The sequence below is a fragment of the Phoxinus phoxinus genome (genome assembly GCF_949152265.1).
Source record: "Phoxinus phoxinus genome assembly, chromosome: 19".
Classification (NCBI taxonomy): domain Eukaryota; kingdom Metazoa; phylum Chordata; class Actinopteri; order Cypriniformes; family Leuciscidae; genus Phoxinus; species Phoxinus phoxinus.
The window spans coordinates 4,905,425-4,928,065 of record NC_136894.1 but is presented as its reverse complement, the minus strand read 5'-3'; the positions used below and the strand labels follow the sequence as shown (position 1 = coordinate 4,928,065).

Here is a 22,641-nt window from a genome sequence, read left to right as displayed (position 1 = left end):
GCGGGACAACCTGTCACTCACATGACATCACAGCAATAGAACGTAATCAGGGTAGCGCCAGATTGAAGTTTTGACAGGAGTGAAAACGAGGCTGTGAGGGATATAAGTACAGTGCGTTCAGTTGATTGTTCTGTTGTTTAAAAGCATAAATTTTTCAGCTGACGAAACTTCTTTCCGAAAAAAGAAAAAAAAACTTTCAGACAACAAATCTCCATAAAACAATTTTGAAAGTTGTGAGTTGTGAACATGACGTGATCAAGTTTATCCCCCACAGCCTCGTTTTCATCCGAGGTAAATTCAATATGGTGTCTAACCAAACCACAAATGATCCAATCAATCCCCAATGGAAAAAAATCAAGTCCCGTCCAACATTTGTTCTTGTTCAAGAAGTCGTTTCCCTCAGATATTCATCACAGTATAGGGAAGAAAGACTATCACAACTTCCGTTTCATGCCGACTTTAAGCACTGTTGGTCGTGTTAGCGGGAGATCTGGTAATAGGCAAGATAGGCTGGCAGCTGTCACACGTTCCTCTCCATAAAACAATCTCTAGTGTGCGTTTCACACCCATTACTTCCTGTCACATCATTTTGCCCTCATCGACCCTTGTTCAAGGGAGATCCCCTAAGAACTTCAAGAAAATCAAGACACTTTTTTTTTCAATTGAACTGCATAAATTTACTGTATTCAACTCCAGCTTACTGTGCTGTGGAGCAATATGCCCACTTGGTGTTCTCAGGTACTGAAATAGCTCAAGTGTGGGGAACTTGTAATTCAATTCGGAATCGCAATTCGGATTGATATATTGGCCTATTTGAGATTGCTGCCATTGGATGATAGTCATGCTAACTCAAGCCAATCACAAGCAATAAGTAGTTTTCAGATTTTTAAAAAAAATAAAATTGAGAAAATATGATAATGTTACTTTAATCAAAGCATTTCTACAAACCTTTTTAAATATGATCAGCATTGGCCCCTGAATGATGTAACCAAATGTCAATCCCTAGCCGTGATGATAAAATTAATGATCTTTCCAAAGTATAAACATATTCAAAAAGCTAAGCATCTCTGCAAAAGATCATCTAGTCGACCAAAACATTTAGGATGAGGATGTGTTCAAGGAACAGCTATGCGGGTCTCATTGTTTTGATAATTAGATTGTCAAATGCAAATGGTACCATTGACGCATGCACCTCTCTGACAATTCACCTTTCCTGGTCAACTGAAACGATACCCATTGTTGACCTTTATGTGCAGATGTGAAACCATTGATGCGCAAATATCTGTGAGCAGTCGGCCGTCTTGACAGCGAATAGATCCAATTTAATTCCTCATTGTCTGTGTCTGGCATCAAGGTCGTCTTGTATTGTTTTGGTAATGTGTGCTGTTTTTTTTAGCCTGGTAGCTTATCAATGTCAAAATGGGTAGGTGGAAAAACACCGGAGTTCTTGCAGCTAATGGATGGCTCGGTTTGAAGGGCTTATCTACTTCATTCAATTGATGACAAAACTCACGTCATTGGCTGGCCTAACTCAAGGCCTTAACCTTGCCATGGAGCGCTGTGCACTACAAGCTGCTGAACATGTGCACTTCGTTCTTTTGACTAGACCAGACAGGGTCTGGATTGCAAACGCACATTTTGGTGGTTTGTAATTTGTCCATGGATGCAGATGGATCTTTTTCATATTGTTTGTTTTCCCCCTTTGCATTACTGACAGCAGCGTTTTGAGCTGCATGAACTTGTCAAAAACCTGATGATCATGTTCTCCAGCATGATTTGAAATGATCCAATAAGTATCTTGAGGTTCAATGAAAGAACATGATTAGTGCCATAAATTTTCTTATTTGATTAGTGACCTGGATAAAGTTACAGAATCTGACGCATTTTTCATCCACTTACAACTGTTCTTTCATTGGGGTTCCAGACTTTTGAACCCTAATGTATTTGAGTACATCAAGTAAATGCTGAATCTATAGCAGGTATTTTTTTTTTAGTGCAAAGTGGGGAAGAGAATGCAAGAAACTTGCTTTAAATGAAACGCTAAACGGTGTTAAAGGATGTAGGTACTCCTATAGGGACGTGTGTTTGGAACGCTGTGAAAGTGCAGGCAACTTCTCAATGCTTATAATGAGAATATTATTCATGCCATATGTTTTGTTGGTTAAGAGGCTTCATTGTGGAGGCGCAATCTGGATTCCAGCAGAAGCGTTTCCTGGAGAAGTTGAGTTTATGATGTCATGGGATCGGGTAACTTACCATGATAGAATCTTTTCGTAGATGAAGGATATTTGACTTTGTCTTTCACTAAAACTCAGGGGCAATTCATTATCTTTGCAAGTGATGTCAGGCAATTAGAGAACCTCTCCCCTTCTGTCGAATATATTACCTAGTGATAAAGCATGCATCCTTGTCGTCATTTTTGGGTTTTGGCCCTCTTGCATTGTCTTGCCAATGTCAGCTTGAGGACCAGGTTTTCTTTTTTTTTTATTTAGAAGGTTTCAGCTCTTTTAAACTCTTCATTTAAGTTCATATTGTAAAATTTGCATACCTCATATGTATTATATGAAAATTGACACTTGAAATACTTGTCACTCAAACAGCTTTTAATGAAAGTGTTCTTGATTATGCCCTTCCCTCATCTAGGTTGTTTGACGTATGCACAGTTTCCAGGACTGACCGGGAAACCAAACTAACGTTGGTCTTTGAACACGTGGACCAAGATTTAACCACATATTTGGAGAAAGCACCTGATCCAGGGGTTCCACCTGAAACCATAAAGGTACATTCACACCAGCAGATTCATCGCAACACTTACGATCAGGCACAGCAACTGTAACCTGACGCTTTTAGCCTAGCACTGAAATGGTTAAGTTCAACTTGAAATCCAAAATGAACCCTGTTTGTCTTATTGTGCACTATTCATATTGTTTCATATTATTTAAATGAAAATGTAATAATTTGCTCTGCCTCTAAAATTACATTTCATTTTCTGCTGATGTCACGAATACCTCTTTTTAACTCCCCTCAACCACATTCTAGTATGTCAACTGCGATGGATAAAATAATATCCTCTTATACAGTTTTACTCTTAAATAAGTCTTATTGTGGAAGTAAAACAGGTTGCAAATAATATTTCACATGAGCTGTTTCTCCATCCAGCTAAATTGTTGCCCATTTTGTGATATCACGTTTAAAAAAACGCTGGATGGAAACGCCAACATGCACATGAATTCTAAAATTGTGCATAAAAAAAACGTGCATTTTTTTTATTCCATAAGACATGGGCATAAACTAGGATTTAACATAAATCCCTCGATGTGGCAGAAAAAAAAACTAATTGTTGGGATCACTGGATTTCATTGACGCGAGTCATTTATGATGGAGGAAAAAAGAGCCGCAGTGGCTTTCCCGATTGCAGCAACTTCCATTTTTATTACAGATATTTTGCGTCAACTTCTTAGGAAGTGACGGTTTTGTTCTCTTAAACACATGGGATGAAAATGCTGCTTTATTCGCAAATGTTTTATGCAATGTTTCAATTTGCGCAAAAGTAAATTCACAACTTTGGAGGGAAACGTATAGCTATTGACCTTGAAGGGATAGTTCATCCAAAAATTTTAATTCTGTCATTAATCACTCACCCTCATATCGTTCCGTAAGACTTTGGTTCATCTTCAGAACACAAATTAATATATTTTTGCTGAAATCTGAGAGCTTTCTGTCCCTGCATTGACAGCTATGCAGTTACCAAGCAAGCTACGGATGGGCAACGATTAATCACGATTAATCGCATCCAAAATAAAAGTTTGTGTTTAAATAATATATGTATGTGTACTGTGTATAATTATTTTGTATACATAAATACACACACATGCATATATATATATATTTAAGAACTATTTGCATGTATATATTTATACATAATTTATATTATATATAAATATAAATATTTTATATATAAATAACAATTTTTTCTTAAATATATACATGCATGTGTGTGTATTTATATATACAAAATAATTATACACAGTACACATACATATATTATTTAAACACAAACTTTTATTTTCTATTTTATTTCCCATCCCTAAAAGCAAACATGTTTGAGCTTCCGTTTATCAGATCTGATGTTTGAATTGATAAATGTTTATATATGAATAAAAGCCTAAATTAGATCTGTTCATCATATAAGGCGATCGTGTCTCTTCAGGAAAATTTTGTACTAAACCGCTCAATTCATATGGATTAGTCTTACAATCTCTTTATTAACTTTTTGAAGCGTCACAGTGGTAGTTGCGTAGCTGTCAATGGAGGGACCGAAATCTCTCAGATTTCATCCAAAAGATCTTCAAAAGATGAGCGAAAGTCTTACGGATTTGGAACGACATGATGAAAGTAATTCTAAAATAATTTTTATTTTTGGGTGAACTATCCCTTTAAGAATTTAAAAGCTGCATCAATTAACTTGTGTTACATGTAGCAGATTTGATTTCCAATCTCTGTATCTTTTTCAAACAGCTTTTTTTACTTTGAGGCCTGTGAGCAAAAATGAGTGTGTTGGCCTTCTAAGTCAGCAGATGAAGGATGGAGCTCCCTCAGATCACAGAGTCTTGTCCTTTTGATGGGCAGTGCATGTGGTGGATGGGCTTCTAATTAAAGGGCTGGGTGCCTGTGTGCCTCTATTTTCATTCAGCTCTGGCTTTCACCAAAGATTGGCCAGAAGAATGTTGCTTCAGTGTATGTGTGCATGCGAAGGGTTTGTGTTTGTGTGTAGTGGCCTCCCTCTCAGCCTTTCACTAGGATAAACCTGTGGACTTAAGTCATTCAGGCCAGATATCATTTTCCTTAGTCAAGAAATAATCCTGTTGCGTGTCAGTGTCCTCTTACGTTCATCCGGAAAGATTTGAGCGGAAACGTTGGATTTTTTTTTGTCCTGATCATCTACTCTCCTGTAATCTATTTAGACTTTTTCCCACATGCTAGTCTTACAAATCCATTCATCATATTTCGCTACCTCTCCCTCTAGGACATCTTACATTGAGTGCTGGAACGAACCGTATCTCTTTCTTTGTCATTTGTGCCAAATTGAAATAGAAACAGAAGCTATGAAACGTTTCAAAAGTTTCACGTTTTTAAAAGTTAAAAAGTGACACCTAAGGGGTTTCCTTTGCAAGTTTTGTGTGTCAAGGAAGGATCATGTATCGAGAGGGACTTTTGAACATAACGCAGACTTGGTTTGAGTCTCTGGTTTGCATGTTAGGTTTATTTGCATCTTCCCCAGTGACAATCTGTTATATATAAATTATTTATAGCTTTTTTTAAATTAAGTTTTGTTAGAAAAACGGTTATGATTAGAATTTTTTTATTTTTATTAGAACTTTGTTTATATACATTATATATAGTACCTTTCAAAAGTTTGGGGTCAGTAAGATTTTTTTTATATGAAAATTAATACTCTTATTCAGCAAGGATGCTTTAAATTGATCAAAAGAGACAGTAATGAATTTTACATTGTTCCAAATAATCATTTTCTAATAAATTCAGTTCTTTTGAATTTTCTATTCAACAAATAATCCCAAAAAGTATCATCTCCACAAAAAAATATTAGCTGCACAACTGTTCACAACATTCATAATAATAAGAAATGTTTCTTGAGCAGCCAATCAGCATATTAGAATGATTTCTGAAGGATCATGTGACACTGAAGACTGGAGTAATGATGCTGAAAATTCAGCTTTGACATCACTGGAATAAAATATATTATAAAATATATTAAAATAGAAAAGTGAATTATTTAGCGTTTTTACTGTTATTTTTTTATCAAATAAATGCAGCCTCTTCCTTTTAATTATTATTAAATGTATAAAAAATTTATATAAAAATTTTAAAATTTATTCTCTCATTAAATTAAAATATAAGGGACTTCAACAGATATGATGATAGTTTAAAAAAAATATATAAATAAGTGACTATTTATAGTTAATTTATGCAATACACCTTCCAGAGTCAGAATATTTTAACCTAAGAGCTCGTGAATATGCATTAGTGAGATTTCATTTTGTCAGGCCACACAGACATCAGATAACCGACATCAGTTGCAGACTGTGCGGCCCTCCCAAAGATGCCCGGCAACCTTATTCACCACCCTCCTCGGGACACCAGATTGCAGAGGTCCCAGCCTCCACCCCATTCCAGCCCCCAAACTGCCCACTCCTGCCCCATTTCAGACCCACCGCATGCTAATTGATGAGAGAGGCCCCGGGAATCAAATGAGCTGGAAGGAGATCAAGCGGCTGGCCCTGCGTTGGGGAGTGCGGCTAGGCTCTCCGGCCCCGCGCCTTCCCGAAGCCTGTCTCTGGCCCATAAAGGAGAGCCTAATGAAGCATGGGGAAGGAATTACACTAACGCTAACTGGCAGATGTCCTGCATTGTGCCGGGGTACAATAAACAATATGGCTGCCTCTCATGAATTAGCATGAGAAAGGGGGGTGCCTTCTGGAAGCTCTGTTTTGACTGCTGGTTTCGGGGAGGTTTTTTTTCCCAATCTTTCCTGCTCTCCTTTATTTTCCTCCCTTTTTCCGAGAAGAGGTACTTTAGGACAGGTGCTATCAAATCTTTCCTTTGTTTCGATTCTGAACGCCTCTCAACAAAGCCTGGTTATTTCAAGGTTGGTAGTGTTGGTTTTTAATTTATGGCACAAATTTTTTTTATTGTAAATTACAGTGCCTCTGTTGTGTGAATAGCATGTTACAACAAAGAACCGTCTCCAAAGAAGCGTTCAGATTCCACCTGTCAGAGGTTACTCCTTTTGAGATTATAATGACTGTGTGACAGGTAAATCAAGCTTGATTTTCCACTTATCTGAAGTGCTTTCCAGAGTACCTCTAAAGCCGATCACTTAAAATAACAATACAATAATAATTATAATAACTCTCACTGTAAATAATTGAGGAATCTGCACCCGCAGAATTCTCCAGAATTCAAACGGCCTAAATTTGCATGTAAAGCACATGTTTATATGGCTAACTATACTTATGAATTATTACGAACGTTCAAAAGCTTTGAGTCAAAAATGTTGTCTTATGCTCACCAAGACTGCATTTATTTGAAATTGTAGTATCTTTTCATAATATTACTGTATTTTTCATCAAATAAATGCAGTCTATTTTAATATATTTTAAAATATAATTTATTCCTCTGATGGCATTAATCCAGTCTTCAGTGTCACATGATTCTTCAGAAATAATTATAATATGCTGATTTGCTGCTCAACAAACATTTATTATTATCATTGTGGAAACCAGTTGTGATGCTTAACATTTTTGTGGAAAACATTAATTGTTTTTTCAGGATTCTTTGATGTATAGAAAGTTCAGAAGAACAGCATTTATCAGTGAATTCACTGTCACTTTGCATCCTTGCTGAATAAAAGCATCAATTTCTTTGACCCCAAACATTTGAAAAGCAGTGCATATTTATTATAAAATATTCAATTCAGCCACCACTTTATGCATTTAAATGACATAATCTGCAGATGTCCCCTCCACAAACAGTGCTGAAAATGCACACAGACTGCATTTGTCATGATAATTAGATAACATGTCCATTTAAGGTACTTAAGTATTAAGTAAGAGGCGATATGAGTGTTTATCCTCGGGTCACACTTCTGAGGTGGCTGTGTACCTTTCCTTTTTTCTTTTCACTTTTGTCTTGAGCAAAAGTGGGCCAACCGTGGGGCATTTTAGGCCGAGACAGAGAAGCTGGTAGAGGGTGATGCCGTTTTAAGAGCTCCCGGAATAACTGCCTGTGCCTGAAGGTCTAAGAGGTCATGGCTGGATGGGCATTCAGAAAGGCTCCTTGTTTATGCTGGCTGCCTGACTCTAACACACGCGCGTTCCCTAGTGCAGGCCCCCAGTGCACACATTGTGAGGACCTCGGTCCCCTTCCCCTCGCCCGGTCTGACTCGCGCCGTTTGCAGTTTTTCGCTTGAGTGTGCGCCCCATTGTTTCAGTGGTTTTAATCACTCACCAGCTGGTTGGGGAATGAACAGTGCTGTGGGCTCAGATCCATGTCACTTGTGAGGTCTTGGCAGCGGGTTTCTCAGGGGTAGGCTGCCACCGCTTGATACCTTTGCTTCGGAACAAGTCAAGCAGCAACTGTGAGCAAATGCTCCCCGCTCGCACTCCAACCCTACTTCTTTTTCTCTTCCCTTCTTATACACAGCCCCCTTTTTTTCTTATCTGTTTGTCCGTTTGACCTTCCACGGCCAATATTGACAATTTCTACCAAAGGAGAATGGCAGTTAGGTCGCTGTCTTTTCCCCACCACCTCTTCAGTTTCAGAATCATGGTCTGATTTTATATTGGCAGAACGAGGCGATTCACAATTAGCTGTGATCCCGGGACAGCTGCAGGGAAGCAGAGGCCTACAGGGATGGAGCTTTACGGCAGCGTGCCTTTCCTGCTCTGCGTCATGTTGGTTATCAACATCTGCCAAACTTGACCTTTAAAGGGACATGCTCACTTTTTTCGCCTCCAAATGCATATTTTAGACATTCTCTTGAACCTGTCTTCTTGATATTAGTACTGTTCCAACTGTTTTTTTGTTTTTGTTTTATCACTTATTTTACTTTTTTGTAATATTTGTAATGGCTCAGGTCTTCTGGTCATGTTTTGACAGGATATGATGTACCAGCTGCTGCAGGGTCTGGATTTCCTTCATTCTCACCGTGTGGTTCATCGAGATCTTAAGCCTCAAAACATTCTAGTCACCAGTGGAGGACAGATCAAGCTGGCTGACTTTGGTCTGGCGCGGATCTACAGCTTTCAGATGGCTCTTACTTCTGTGGTGAGTAACTGGGTTGCACAAGTGTCTGCCATAGTGAATGAAGCAGTGCTATTTGTTAAATTTGATAGGATGTCATAAAAATGCTACACACACACACACACACACACACACACACACACACACACACACACACACACACACACACACACACACACACACGTTTCACTATAGTAGTGAGTGAGGACATTGCACAGACTTCCATTGATTTTATATCAGGTTAATTATATTTTCTATTGCCTAACCCAACCCCTAAACCTACCCATCACTTTAACATTGTAATTAGTGAGGACCTATATATATATATATATATATATATATATATATATATAAACGCAGTATGTAGATATATTTGTATGCTTTTTGTATGTGATATTTTCTACAAAAGTATGCAACTTGTGCAATTATTAATGCATGAGACCCAATGTGTAAGTGCCATCTTTTTCCACCGTTCCATCCCTCGGTTCCTTAATCCCCCTTTCAAGTATGCAGATGACACATTGCAAACATTTCTCATCGTCTACTGTAGTACATTATTGACATCTTCGATGTATCTGATGTCCTATCGTTAGCTTTAGGAGTGTGACATGCCATCATACAGACAAATAGATCCCTTGAGACAGATATGGATGATGTCCAATCAGATGTGGTAGCACTGAAAGGCCACCCATCAGACATGTGCCTGAAAGCGAGAGTATAATGTGTAAGGTGATCCCTGCAGATGCTGTCCCATGTCTTTGGCCTCACAAAGTGGCCTAAGCTGAGATGAAATGGACTGCGATTGAGTCCCATCAATTCCCTTCTGCCACTCTTTGAAGTCACATTCTCTTGAGGACGACTCTGATGTCAAAAGATTGCACATAAGCTTTGAACAGGCATTGTGTGTGTTTTTTTTTTTTTTTGCTTGGAGATCTTGTGCAAGTTAAAGTTAAATCAGTGTTTTTGAAAGAAATATTTTGCTTATGTTTTACATGGCTGATTTATCACATTCTTAACATTTAGTCAAGATGTTTGTAGTGAATATTGAATTTCTCCTATCTAATTATAGTCGTTGCCATGGCCATATCGCATGTAAAAGGGAACGCAAGAGTTTGCAACATTAACCAACTTTTTTCACATCTCATTCAGTTTGCAGATTCTGAATGACTACCAGCGCCTTCTGTTAGTTTTGTGGTTTCGGTGGTTTTGGTTGCTGAGCAAAAAAATTTTGTTTCAGTTCTTTAATAAGGGACGGCTGGCTGTTAAATCGTTGGGCGGGTGATTCTCTGTGAGTTCACCTGGGAATCTACCACTATAAATACCCCCCCCCCCCCCCCCCCCCCCCCCCCCCCACACACACACACACACACACATGCTGAGAAACAAAAAACGGGTGATAGATAAGGCAGGGGGTTGCGTACAGTGATCATGAACTCTCTGGCTCTCCGGATTAATGTTACTGTGCCTGGAATCCCCCTATCACCCGCCCTTCAAGCAGCTAAAAAAATCCATTTCCTCTCTCTTGGCAGTTACAGGAATGTCGTTATTGTGTATGCAAAAGCAGACGTGCTGTTATGGCTTTTGGCCCCTCATTCTATGACAACACTCAATGTTAGCTTCCAGTTTGCCATGCTGACATAAACTGTACGTTAGAAGACTTGAGAAGTGCTGAATGGACTAAACATGGTTGGCTGAGTCATAACTGCCCACCAGAACTCATGTGGAATTATGATGATTCAAAACAGACTACCGTTCTCAATGCAAAAAGGTTGAATCAGGCAGTTTGTCTGAAGTAAATTATATCTGTTTTGCATAAAGCATAAAGGAATATCCCCTCAGGTTCTTTCTCGCAGTGTTTGTCACTTCTTACATATGTATATATTTCACAGTGGTTTACAGAATATGCTAATATACTTTTTATCATTGTTGTTAAAGAAGTTAATGGGGATTGTGAAACTCCCCCGCTTGCACCCGCCATGTAGATGAGAAACATGGAGCAGTGGTAAAAGTATTTCAGTAATGTAATTAGTCACTGTGCTTAAGTATCTTTTTGGCTACTTTGTAGTTTTTCAAATGTATTAGCACTAGCATTATGTGTTTTGGTCGATCGGATCAGAAGTGGACGAGGGTGACATTCACGTTTACACCTAGTGTTTTAATCCGTCTCTTTTGTCCACTTTCAACCACTTCTGTCCTGATTTCTTCGAAGGGAGGGTCTATGGGCACGTAAATGAATGGGCTTTTTCAGATTTTTCGTTCTAATGGACAAAATACGATTGCGCAATTTACATATGAACGCGCCCGGGGAGCATCAGCTTTCGTTTCTGCTCTGACCGCTGTAAAACTGAGTGTGTGTTAGAAATCAGGAACGATGAGAGAACATTGTGCTTGGTACGTTTTTGTCTTCAAACCAAACCTGGGTCTTCAGCCGACAAAGTTTAAATCCCATCTGGCTAGCGCGCTTCCTGGAATATTTCCGCATTAGGTCAGTAGGTGGAGAGTAGGCGGTCCTTTGTGGTTGTTCAAACACATTACGACCACATGAGGGTCTTCACTACGAAAGCAATCCGGTCGAATGCGTTTTCGACTACCTAAGTGGACAATCTCAAAACGTTTTAGACCCCGTTTACACCTGTATTTATCGTCCACTTGTGATCCCATCGACCAAAACGCATATTAACACCAGGTGAAAACAGGGCCTATATGCATGTTTGTGATGAATAATGCAATTACTCAATACATTTGGTGCGTGGCAGTTTATTTCTGCTACAAAAGAAGTGATATCACCATCTACAGAGCATTGAAGGTTATATATCTTTGCTTTTTGCCCTTGTTTACCCAAACTTGTCAACCAGGCTACTTTAGATGAATATTGAGTGCATTAGCTGGTAGTTGTGAATTTCAGGTGTAGCACGTCCAGTGAAAAACTATTTCATTTTACTTAGCATTATTTTATTTATCTGTTATATTGTCAAAAAAAATTTTGGAAGGATATTGGTTTACTTGTGCTCATTTTGAGCACTTGAGTTTAACGGAGACTTGAGTGTTTGTAGACGTTTAAGAGGCTGTTATGTCGAACTTGATTGATTGTGAACTTGTCCAGGTTTTTTTTTATTTTAGAAAATGAGCGTGATTGCTCTCCTCGCAAACCATCTGTTTCTTGTTTTTCACTGGCATGTCTCTGGTGTTGAGGACTAGTATGAGTAAAATTAAGTACTTTTAAATTAGATACTCTACAAGTTTTACTCAAGTGGTATTGGAATTGGTGACTTTGGAGTCATTTTCGCTGTAAGACATCTACTTTTACCCAAGTATGTTTTTCAGGTGGTCTTTACACCTCTGAAACACAGCGACCGAGCGCTGAATGGACCACCCATCGGGTGCCCCGAGAGGTGGAGATTAGCCTGACCCTACAAATCTCATGGGTCCGCAGCATTGTTGGTTGTTAGAATGACTCTGGTTCTCTCTGCTGCTTTTGTCCATCTCTGACTGACAGCCTAAAGCACAAACACAATACACAGTAATGTTTAATTCTCCCCATTTGACTTTTTGGGTGAATTTGATGCCTTTTTCCCCCAACCCAGGCTCATTGGAAAATGTCCCTGTTACGTTGCTTTTGGCATGTTTTTGCCACACTTTCGAAGTGAAATGTCCAGTGTGTGGCACTAAAAGTGGTAACTGGTAACGGTTTATTACGTTGGTGTATTTCAGAGGACTTGTACCTGAGAGAACTTGCTTGGAAGCTCACCTGGTTTTGAACTTGCAATGTTCTTGTTCAATGTTCAATGAACTTGCAAAACCAGGTGAGCTTCCGAGCAAGTTTTCTACATCAGAAAAGCCATTCATACGGAGGTGGTTGTGATGCACATGTCAAAATGTGTTAGTTTACAGATCATGCACTACGGTAATAGTATAATCGGAAATCTGCCTCCAAAATCATAATTTACATATTGATTTATTATTATAATCATAATTTAACAAATTTGTGTGAAAAGAAATTGAAAAGAAAAGTTGGTGTTTTACTGCCGCTAATGTTCATTTTAGCTGGAAACTGCAGTGAATTGAATGTATAGATATGTTTTTGGAGTTATTTAAAAAATATAGGTACAGGCTTGCTTTTTTAATGAGCCTAGATTGCTTTCATTTCAGCTCATGTACAGTCAGAAGCTGCGCTTGACACTACGATGCATGTAAACGGTAATCTAGCGATACTGGATGGGATGAAATCGATTGCGCCCTCTTCCTTTATATCAAATGGAGTTATTGTAAAAATGGAGGCAGCTGGGATTGTCCCATGAAAGCGATTAGGATCCTGTTCAAGCAAACATCATGTGCACCGCATTGCTCATGAAATTGGATTTACAGAACTGCAGGCAAATGTCTCGGATCATTCATCTGACTGATTGTTGTACAATTTTTACATCTTTTAAGTGTTAAGTAAGCATACTTTAATCTATTGCTATGCTGCTTCTTCAAGACCTCCAACCATTTTTGCATTAAACAAAGTGAATGGGCTTCCCTTGGCCTTTTATCATCTAATAAAACATATTTATAGGCCTTTCTGAAATGGATGCCATCTGCAGAAGTGATCTTAAAAGTGCATGAGAATCCAGGCTGCTTTTGGTGGGTTGTGTAGATTTGCTGTACAAGTGGCTGTCATGGCTCAAATTATGCTGAGATAAAAAAGAATCCCTCTTTTCCTGCAACCGTTTTTCTGCATACCACAAACTTCATAACAGTCTGTGCTGTGGGAGTCCTGTGGGCCCTGTCACTTCCTTCTCCTCTGATGGTAGAATGAATCCCTTATGTTTGTATCACCTAGCGCCCATAGCTTGCTAGACTCACGTCCTCTAATCCAAACCATCCCACAATTCAATGCTGATTGAGTTTCAGTGAACAAATGTGGATGGCAGATACATTCAGTTATGATGCAGATTGTGTCATTTGACATCGAATGAGGTTTAGGCTTCAATTTACAAATACTTGTATGACTCATTTTATGAAAATCAGCTCTAATGATGGGATTTTTAAAGGTACACTGTGTAAGAATTTCTCCCATCTAGCGGTGAAATTGTATTTTGCATTCAAACGATAGTGCTCTTTAGCCCCTCACTTTTTCAAATGTGTGTTGCAACTACGGTAGCCGTTATGTACCAAGAAGCTATGACAACATGCTTCCAATAGCACTTCATCAAGTTTTCTTTCGGGTGATGAGGTTCGTTATTTCAAACAAACTGCAACTTGACACACAACGAACAAACAAATGTTACAGTATGAATCACAGACTGTAAAAACAACCAAGCAATGAAAAAAAAACTTGTAATTTAGACTGTAACATTGACTTACCTGTCAAGAAAAAAGCAGGCAACTTCAGCGTCCCTTTCAAAGTCTTTTTTTTCCTTCATTAGTTCTTTCCACCTGGGAAAAGCTATCCTGATATTTACCCTCGTTTTTGAATTCGCCAGTCACTTTTTTTTTTTGGCGACGAGGATTTCTTCTCCTGTGGCTCGGCATAAGTATGATCCTGCATTATGAAGTACCGTGCAGTGCAGCCTTTCAAATTTGCCGGGACAGTGACAAGCGCCTCTCACTGATCTCTGTTAGTTTCTGCTGGTTTCAGTCACGAAACGCTGGCTTTGAACGAAAACGCGTTGAGGTAGGCTAGTGCTTTTTGTCGCTCTCTGCTATTATAGTTTTTCAAAATGGCGGAACGACACGGAAGCCTCCTTGGACTTACCCGTCTAATGTAAAGAAAGATAAGAAATTCTTCGCTTACGAGGAAAAGTCAGATCATTGGCAGAGGTAATTTTTCACCAATGAGGACATATTTATGAATAAAGACATTGATTTTAGCTAATAAAGTACTTAAACTACACAGTGTACCTTTAAGCAATCGTACAAGACTATCAAACCTGAGAGTATCCATTTGAATCAGGCTGTTTGATCTGATTCACAAACATGACTCTTATGAGTTAGTTCTTAATTGTTAAAAAATACTCATAACTTAACGATTCTGACTGAATCACACTAACTGATTGGTTTGGTTCAGTAACAAATGACTCTTATGAGCCAGTTCTTTTAAAGAATATTTCTCAAAGACTTGCAAATTTAATACTCACAACTTTCTTCGGACTGCTTTTATCATGCAAACAATGTGGTCAGATTCATGAATAAACAACATTTGTGTAATGATTATTTTAATTAATCGTTTAAAAAAAACTCAACTGACTGTTACAAACACGCAAATAGATTAGTTTATTCAAAAACAAATATGAATGAGTCAGTTATTTTAAAGAATCGTTCTCAAAGACTCACAAACTCATGACTTGCAAGTTTGAATCATTTTGCCTGATTAAATCTTGGAAATAATGTGGGTCAATTCACAAACAAATGACATTATGAACCAATTCCTTTAGTGAATTGAAAAGATGTTTGAAAACAAGTTAGAAAAAAAACACACAAGTTACAATCTGAATTAGTCTGACTAATCCCAGCTGCTTAAATTTTCAGACGCAGCTAGTGATGTCTGTCTCAAAATTAAGTAGGTTTTGTGTTAAGTTCATGAATATAATTTCTGACTTGTTCATATGACAATGTGTAAATATATACATTTGCAACTTTGTTTATTTTAGAATTTTGGTCAACTTACACAAAAACTGACTGGCACTTAATCCTTTCATGACAACTGTAACAATCGTGTATAGTAGCTACTTTTTCTGGCAGATGAATGAGACGAGCAAGGCTTTTTTGGCTCTCCAAACAGCTTGACAGAGAATGGCCACAGTCCAACTAACTGATAATGCAATTAACGGTCCACTCCATCTGTCCTCTCATTAAGCACGTCTGGTCAGATTTGCAGTCGGAGACTCGCGCCTCTTCTAATCTGTCCTGTGTGCAGGCTGTTGCAGAGGATGATCATTGTGATGTGAGCATGAATGGGAAGAGGCATGCAGACAACCTGTTGTGTTTAAAAGTCCCTGCTCTGACTGAAAATGAAGCTAGGCATCTTTAAATGAGTCTGTATAGTTGTTTCAATAAATGTGTGGGCAGGGGAAATGACTCAGTTCGACACAAGATATTATTCAACCCCTTTTACGAAATGAATCAGCTTAATGGGATTTCCATTTTGAGCTCAGCTTCACTGTCCAGTGCAAACCAACTGTATCCAATCAGATCTTTCCCTTTAAACTAATATGTAGCTATATATCAGGAAGGGATGATGATGCCCAGATGAAGCTTAACGGAAGTCCGAAAGAAACGTAATAGTTTAAACATGTTTAAACGGTGTACGTCCTATATTAGCTTTGTGTTTGGAACGTTTGTTGTGTGTCATGACAACGTAAAGCTAGTGATAATCTATTAAATATTTCTTAAAGGGATAGTTCACCTAAAAATAAAAATTATTACCCTAATGTCGTTCCAAACCTGTATACCATTCTTCTATGGAATACAAAATAAGATATTTTGAGGAATATTTTAATTGTTGTTGTCCATATGGAAGTCAATGGGGGCCAAAATAACATTAGACTTCATTGACTTTAATTGTAGGGACAACAAATAAATAAATAAACAGACACATCATCTTTTGTGTTCAACAGAAGAAAGTATGTTTGGAACGAGATCACATTCTCATCATTGCTTGGCAGGACCCCCTGTCCCACTCCTACACTTCAAAAGAGGTCACACTTTTGCAGGAGATACACGGACACATGCGCTTTAGTGTTTCTACTTGCCTGAAAGAGTTTTGTTCGTATTAAACCTTTCATGTGACCATGACACTTAGATTTAGCAAATAGATGCAGCCAGGCTGAAACAAGCTATGGGTGTTTGCCATTGAAACTAGTTTTGAAAAGCATGGGGGATGGTACGTTGAGTTTTCCAAATAGTTGTGTTTCTTAGCAGGACATTCTGTCCAAATCATAAATCTTAATTATGAAAAATTGTTTAGGTTTTTAGACCAGTCTTGGTTTGAGCTGAGCGCAGCAGCTTGTTCGTTGCCAGACAATGTGCTTTTGCTTTGGACAGACTCGGAGGCAGCGGCATGTCTGGAAAAAGGAAAACATGGCACGCAGGAGAGCACGTGCGGCACACTTTGGGAATGTTTAGATATCTCCCCTAATATTCCAAAAAGGAGAAGAAAAAAATCCAGCGGAAAAAGCAGGGGGCTTCCAAACACCAACAGACACACAAAGAGTGCAGCAGCACAATGCATGGAGAGCGTCTTATTTGGTATTTCCTGTGTGACCTCGTTTGCTAGCGGTCCATAGAGAGAGCTGAACCCTTGCTCCCGGACCTTGTCAGGATTATTTGTTGACGGGCCGATGGCCAACCGGGAAAAGAGGACTGATTTGGGGGTACGTTGCAGGATCCAATGGAATCTGGATATTAAAGCTTTGCCTGTACCAGAGTGCAAAAAAAAAAATTACAGCATATATCAGGAATTTTCCAACTAATGATGTGCGGATGTGGTAGCGCTGGGGAAAAGGAGTCTGACTGTGCTTTCTTTGTTCGCTCAGAGAGGGCCCCATACAGCATTCCTGTAAGCTCTGCATACTTTGGCAACAGTTGTGGAGGTTTTTTCTTTCTTTACTGTATACAGTTTATGAATGCTGCTTACTTGAGCCTTCATATATCTTTCTCCAATCTCTAAACCTGGTAGTATTGTTGCCATTTTAAATGGATTTTTAGGGGAAAACCCTCCGGCTTCACAATAACAGTGTTTACAGCCCGTTCGACTGGGAGGGAAAGAATGGCTCGTCCTAAGACAAAACATGGCTGGAGGTGAGGTGGGAGGCTTGTTCAGTACGACTGCAATGTGCAAGCGCAGCCAACTCAAAAAAAGCCTGTTTTCAGTCCATCCACGAGGGTTTAATTAAAATATTGTATTATTGAAAACGTTCTGCACCTAAACACAGCTCATCTTAGCTATCTTGCCACCATAAGTACTAAATTATGATTAAAAAGGCATGCAAAAATGCACCTGTTCATGGGCATGGCCAATACATGATATTTAATGAACACCATATACAGTAGTGTACGGGAATGGGTCACCGATTAGTGAGGTCTTATTATTATATATTATTATTATAAAATCTAATTGAATAATAATTTATTTTATACCAATTTTTGTATATATTATATTTACATTTTAATATATCATTTGTCATATAATTTAAGCTCCTTCACTACAGCGAAAGCCAGTCAAGCATCTCGCCACGATCTCCAGGTGCTCTTTTCACACCAAAAAAGTGTGTGTGTGTGTGTGTGTGTGTGTGTGTATATATAATCCTGCATTCAGCGCCTATCTGTTTTAGAATGTAAGAACGTCTTATGTTCATTCCCGCATAAGAAATGCATAAATATGCAAGTATTTCTTAAGTCCTTGTCATTCATGCAAACAACCAGCTAGTCGGTTTTCAATGTTGTTTTGCACATGGCTAATGTTCAGAGGACTTTCAAAGCTAGCTAATGATATCACTCACTGATCTATTACCAACTGAATAATGGGCCATCATGGAGGCTCATTTTTAGCGAGCGGCATTGTGCTCTGCCAAGTTAGCGGACTTGCCCCTTTAAAAGTGTCCGGGGGCGGCCTGAAAGAATGCGGATGAACGTCTTGTGTTGAAGGGGCCTTTCATCCTTCGCTTCCTTTGAGAGAGACAATGTAAACAGAGGCTCCTTGCCAACTCCATCAGCCAGGCTTATTCTGAATCACATTGTGTCTCTATTGTTTTAAATCTATTGGGGTGAATCAAAAGGAGGGGTTTGGGTAATGGGGGCTAGAGTGCATTAGCTGGAGTGGGGTATACGGAGAAGTGCAGGGTGGCCCAGTGCAAGTGTTGAGCCGCTGGGCCGTTGTGGATATGCTTGGTCAGTGGCGCTGAGAAGAGTTTCTTGGTTTCCCTCGTGCTGAGAGCGCCCGCACTGTCTCACCAGATAGGAATGCACAGAATGCTCTCTTTTAATCTGGAGTCAGCCAGAGCCGTTTTATCTGACCCTTTTATTAGCGGCCAGTTTCAGAAAAACCTCTGTAGGCTACCCTGTCACACAACCACTAGCCTGGTTCGAAACTTCGAGAGGAGGAGGAGAGAGAGAGACTTTAAATGCTAGCATGTATTCATTCTCAATCCAAAGGGTACAGACTGGAATTTTTTTCACTGAAAGGACATTCTTTCAAAAGCAAATGCTTAATGCAATCAAATATAAAGCAAACCATATCCAAAGATGAAATATTTTCAAAATGTTAATCCATTAATGCTCACACTCATGATGTTGACTATTCAACTAATTGCTCAACAACCAATTAATAAGATTGAATTGTGAATGTTTTTGAAATATGTCTCTTATGCTCACCAAAGCTTAATTTATTTTTTCAAAAGTGTTCACAGTAAAAATAGTATTACTTTGAAAATATTGTTGCAATTTAAAACAACTGTCTACTTTGAATATGCTAATTTGGTGCTCAAAAAAGATTTCTTATCAATGTTGAAAACCATTGTGCTTCATATTTTTTGTGGAAACTGATGAATGGAAAGTTCTAAAAAACAGTATTTTATTTTAAATAAATATTTTGTAACATTATACATGTCTTTACTGTCACTTATGATCAATTTAATGCATTCTTGCTGAATAAAAGTTTTAATTTCTTTAAAAAACATACTGACCCATACTTTTGAATGGTAGTACTTTTTTCAATTAATTTATAATAACTCCTGTATTGTGTTCCACTACATTGTGCTCCATCCTGCTGTTTTTGAATGCATCTTTTCTTCATTATAATTATTTGCACAATCTTTTTATATGAACACACTGTGCAGTTCTCATGCCATTTTAAAGATGATTTAAATTGGGCAACTTTAGTGACCGATGGGCACATATTTCTATGTAGAAACTCCCTTTGGAAACTATGCAGACATTAAGATAATTTTGCACACTGGTTACTAAATAGGCTAGTATTGACAGCAGAAAATTTCAGCATGAATTAAACACCACCACATTTTCCAGCAACTTGTACAAAAGCTTGCAAAGGTCGTTTACTTGTATGTAAGTGGACTTTAAAACATCTATAGTCACCAAGGCTTGTGTAGGCAGACATTCAGACTTGATGGTAGAAGATCTGGCCTCCATAGCAGCTTTTCATTGGCAGTCTGACTGACAAGTCACTGTTCCTACTATAACATGTAAAACTCTTGGACATCTTTTAAACTGTGAACTTCACATACTTTTGAAAATCCAGTGTTCAGTTACCTGATAAGCGCTCATTGTCATAGTTGTGAACACAAGGGGCCCTATCATACACCCGGCGCAATGCAGCAGTAAGCACGACGCAAGTTTTTTTTTTTTTGCTAGTTTCAGCCTGACACAGTTATCATTTTCTCGTCCTGCGCCACCTTGTTTAAATGGCAAATGCATTTGAGCCTGCTTTTGCGCCCATTTTTGGTGGTCTGAAAACGAGGTGTGTTCAGGCGCACTGTTAGCGCGTTGCTATTTTGAGGAGACTGAAATAGTCCATTGACCACCAAAAACCTGGTCTAAAGTCAATGGCACAATATTTTTTTTTGTTATTTAAAGAGCGCCTAGAGAGTAATGTGTGCCTATAGGCGGGTCCACAACACGCGTACACTCTGCTTATTACACACACACGCGCAGCAGCACACAAACATGCCAAATATTAAAAATTACAATGTAAAAGCTAAATATTGTGTACATAAAGAATCCGTCTTGTTCCCTATATGGTCTGTTCGCGCGCTTTAACCTCGCGCACAAGCAGATCCGTTTGCGCTCACGAGAAGCATTCAGTCTTTCCGCTTGCAAATTCCGAAAAAAAAACTCGGAAAAAACTCATTACTCATTAAGAGAATAGGGACATCCCTTTTAGACCATGACCATTTCTCCCGTCGTTAAACTAGCAAAGGTGGATTTGGACACGCCCTAAGTGCACTTGCACCCTGCGCTTTAGACCATGCGTTTGAATCGTTAAAATAGCTCCCAAAGGCTTTTTGGCATCATGACGGTTTTGTTTCCATGTGGACCGTTACAGAACGCAACACTCACATCTGCTGAGAATCCTTTAGAATTCAACCAATCAAATGATGACTATGAAACTCCCTAAGTGTTACCCATTTTTTATGCCTTATGCATCAGACATCTGAGGCGGAGACTAATAGTCACCTAAAAAATACTTACAGATGTTAAAAGAGTGGTATACGTTTCTAAGGTTATGCTTTTTCGAATATTTCCTTTCATGCAGTGTTTAGCGGTTTGTGAATTGTAAAAGCTCAAAGTGCACAATTAATAAAGTTATTGTCTCCTAAAAGAAAGAATCAATTCTGAACCAGTGAAATGAGTCATCAGTAATTCCAGTCTCACTTCCTGTTACATGCGAAACAATGTAACAAATTTCCTTAATGCCAGCCTTTGGTCTTCATTGGCTGCCTGCGAAAGATGTCTACTTTGACCCTCAAACACTGTAGCTGTAGCTGAGGCATGTAAGAGTTTGGTTCGTGTTTTTAGACATGGCAAGAAGACATTGTTTTCAACGCTGTGAATCCACTTTGCATGCTTTTCAAATTTCAAAAGAATGAGGGCTCGAATTGATTCAGTAAAACCGATAATTTTGTTACTTTTCGTATCACTGTGTATCAAGTGCTGAGGAAGCCTTCAGAGCTGAAATTCTAATATGGTAATGACCGCTGTAAGCTGTCGACCAATCACACCAGACTGAGCCATCAGACGAATCAGAGCAGAGTAGTCTCTCAGAAAGGAGGCGTTTAGAGAGACTGAATCTTCGAACGAACCGTTTTCAGACTCATTGTGAAAAAAGGTCATGTGTAATGTATATTATGAGAAAATGAAAGTGTTTTTTGATCTTGGGTGCATGTTAACCTATAGGAGACCTCTAAAACAACATTAGGATCCTTGAAAATAGCATAATAGGGGCACTTTAAGTTTAGTTGCCAGCAGGATTAAATGGGTTAATCTTGATTTTAAACTTCCCAAACACTTATTAATTTGCCTAACTTGCTTTGCGTTCAGCTTGCTACATCTTACTTGTACAGTTAGAGTATGATGATCATGATAAAACTGTTCCTTGTTGCTTGTCTCTTTTAATATACGTCAGAAGCTACATGGGGTTCATCGAGTGCATAGGAAACAACCACTGTGATCTTTGCAGTGTTTGACATGCACTTTAGTGACGTGAGGACATGTACCGTTTGACAGGGGAACTCTGTGGGTAAATGTCACAGATACGGTTGCCATCTTCGAGTGTCACCAATGAGAGAAACATCGAAGAAAACCGCAGCTCTTGCGTGCATGCTGACATTTTCATTGAGTGCATTGAGTTTTTTAATTTATGTCTCTTGCTACAATCATTCATCTGTAGTGCTGTCAGTTGGTTCATCTTGTACTTCTGAGGGTTTACAGTGTTTAATCACTCCAGTGTATCTTAACCTTTGCTAAGTAAGCTTGCAGCCTGCTAGCGTGATGCTGTATGAGCGTTCGTGTGAATGTTTTGTGGTCTGGCCTTTTATTAACACTGTCATACAAAACGGATATACTTCAGCTCGAACATCAGTTAGCAGTATGTGGTTCTTCCTAGAAGTCAAGCAGCGCACCCTCTTTTTTCTACTTTTGTAGTGTACATTAAGATAAGACAACAGTTTAGGGTTTGTTTCATTGCAGTTAACAAACTCAAAATGTTTGGATTGAAGATGATTTCTAAAATGGTTGTTCACGTTTGACTCAATTTTAGAATTCTTTTGAGTTTAATATTGAAGGAGTCGTTTTGATGAGCCAACATAAACTTTATACTGTCCT

General features: G+C 38.7%; 1 protein-coding gene across 1 annotated transcript in view; it reads left to right on the top strand.

Moving 5' to 3' along the window:
• cdk6 (cyclin dependent kinase 6) overlaps positions 1–22,641 on the top strand; it is a gene marked incomplete at its 5' end in the record, with an annotated part of 55,241 nt that overhangs the window by 19,010 nt on the left and 13,590 nt on the right. The window contains 2 exons of the mRNA XM_079591270.1: positions 2,644–2,779; positions 8,680–8,847. Of these exons, the coding sequence (XP_079447396.1) occupies positions 2,644–2,779; positions 8,680–8,847 (304 nt within the window). The remainder of the gene's footprint in view (positions 1–2,643; positions 2,780–8,679; positions 8,848–22,641) is intronic.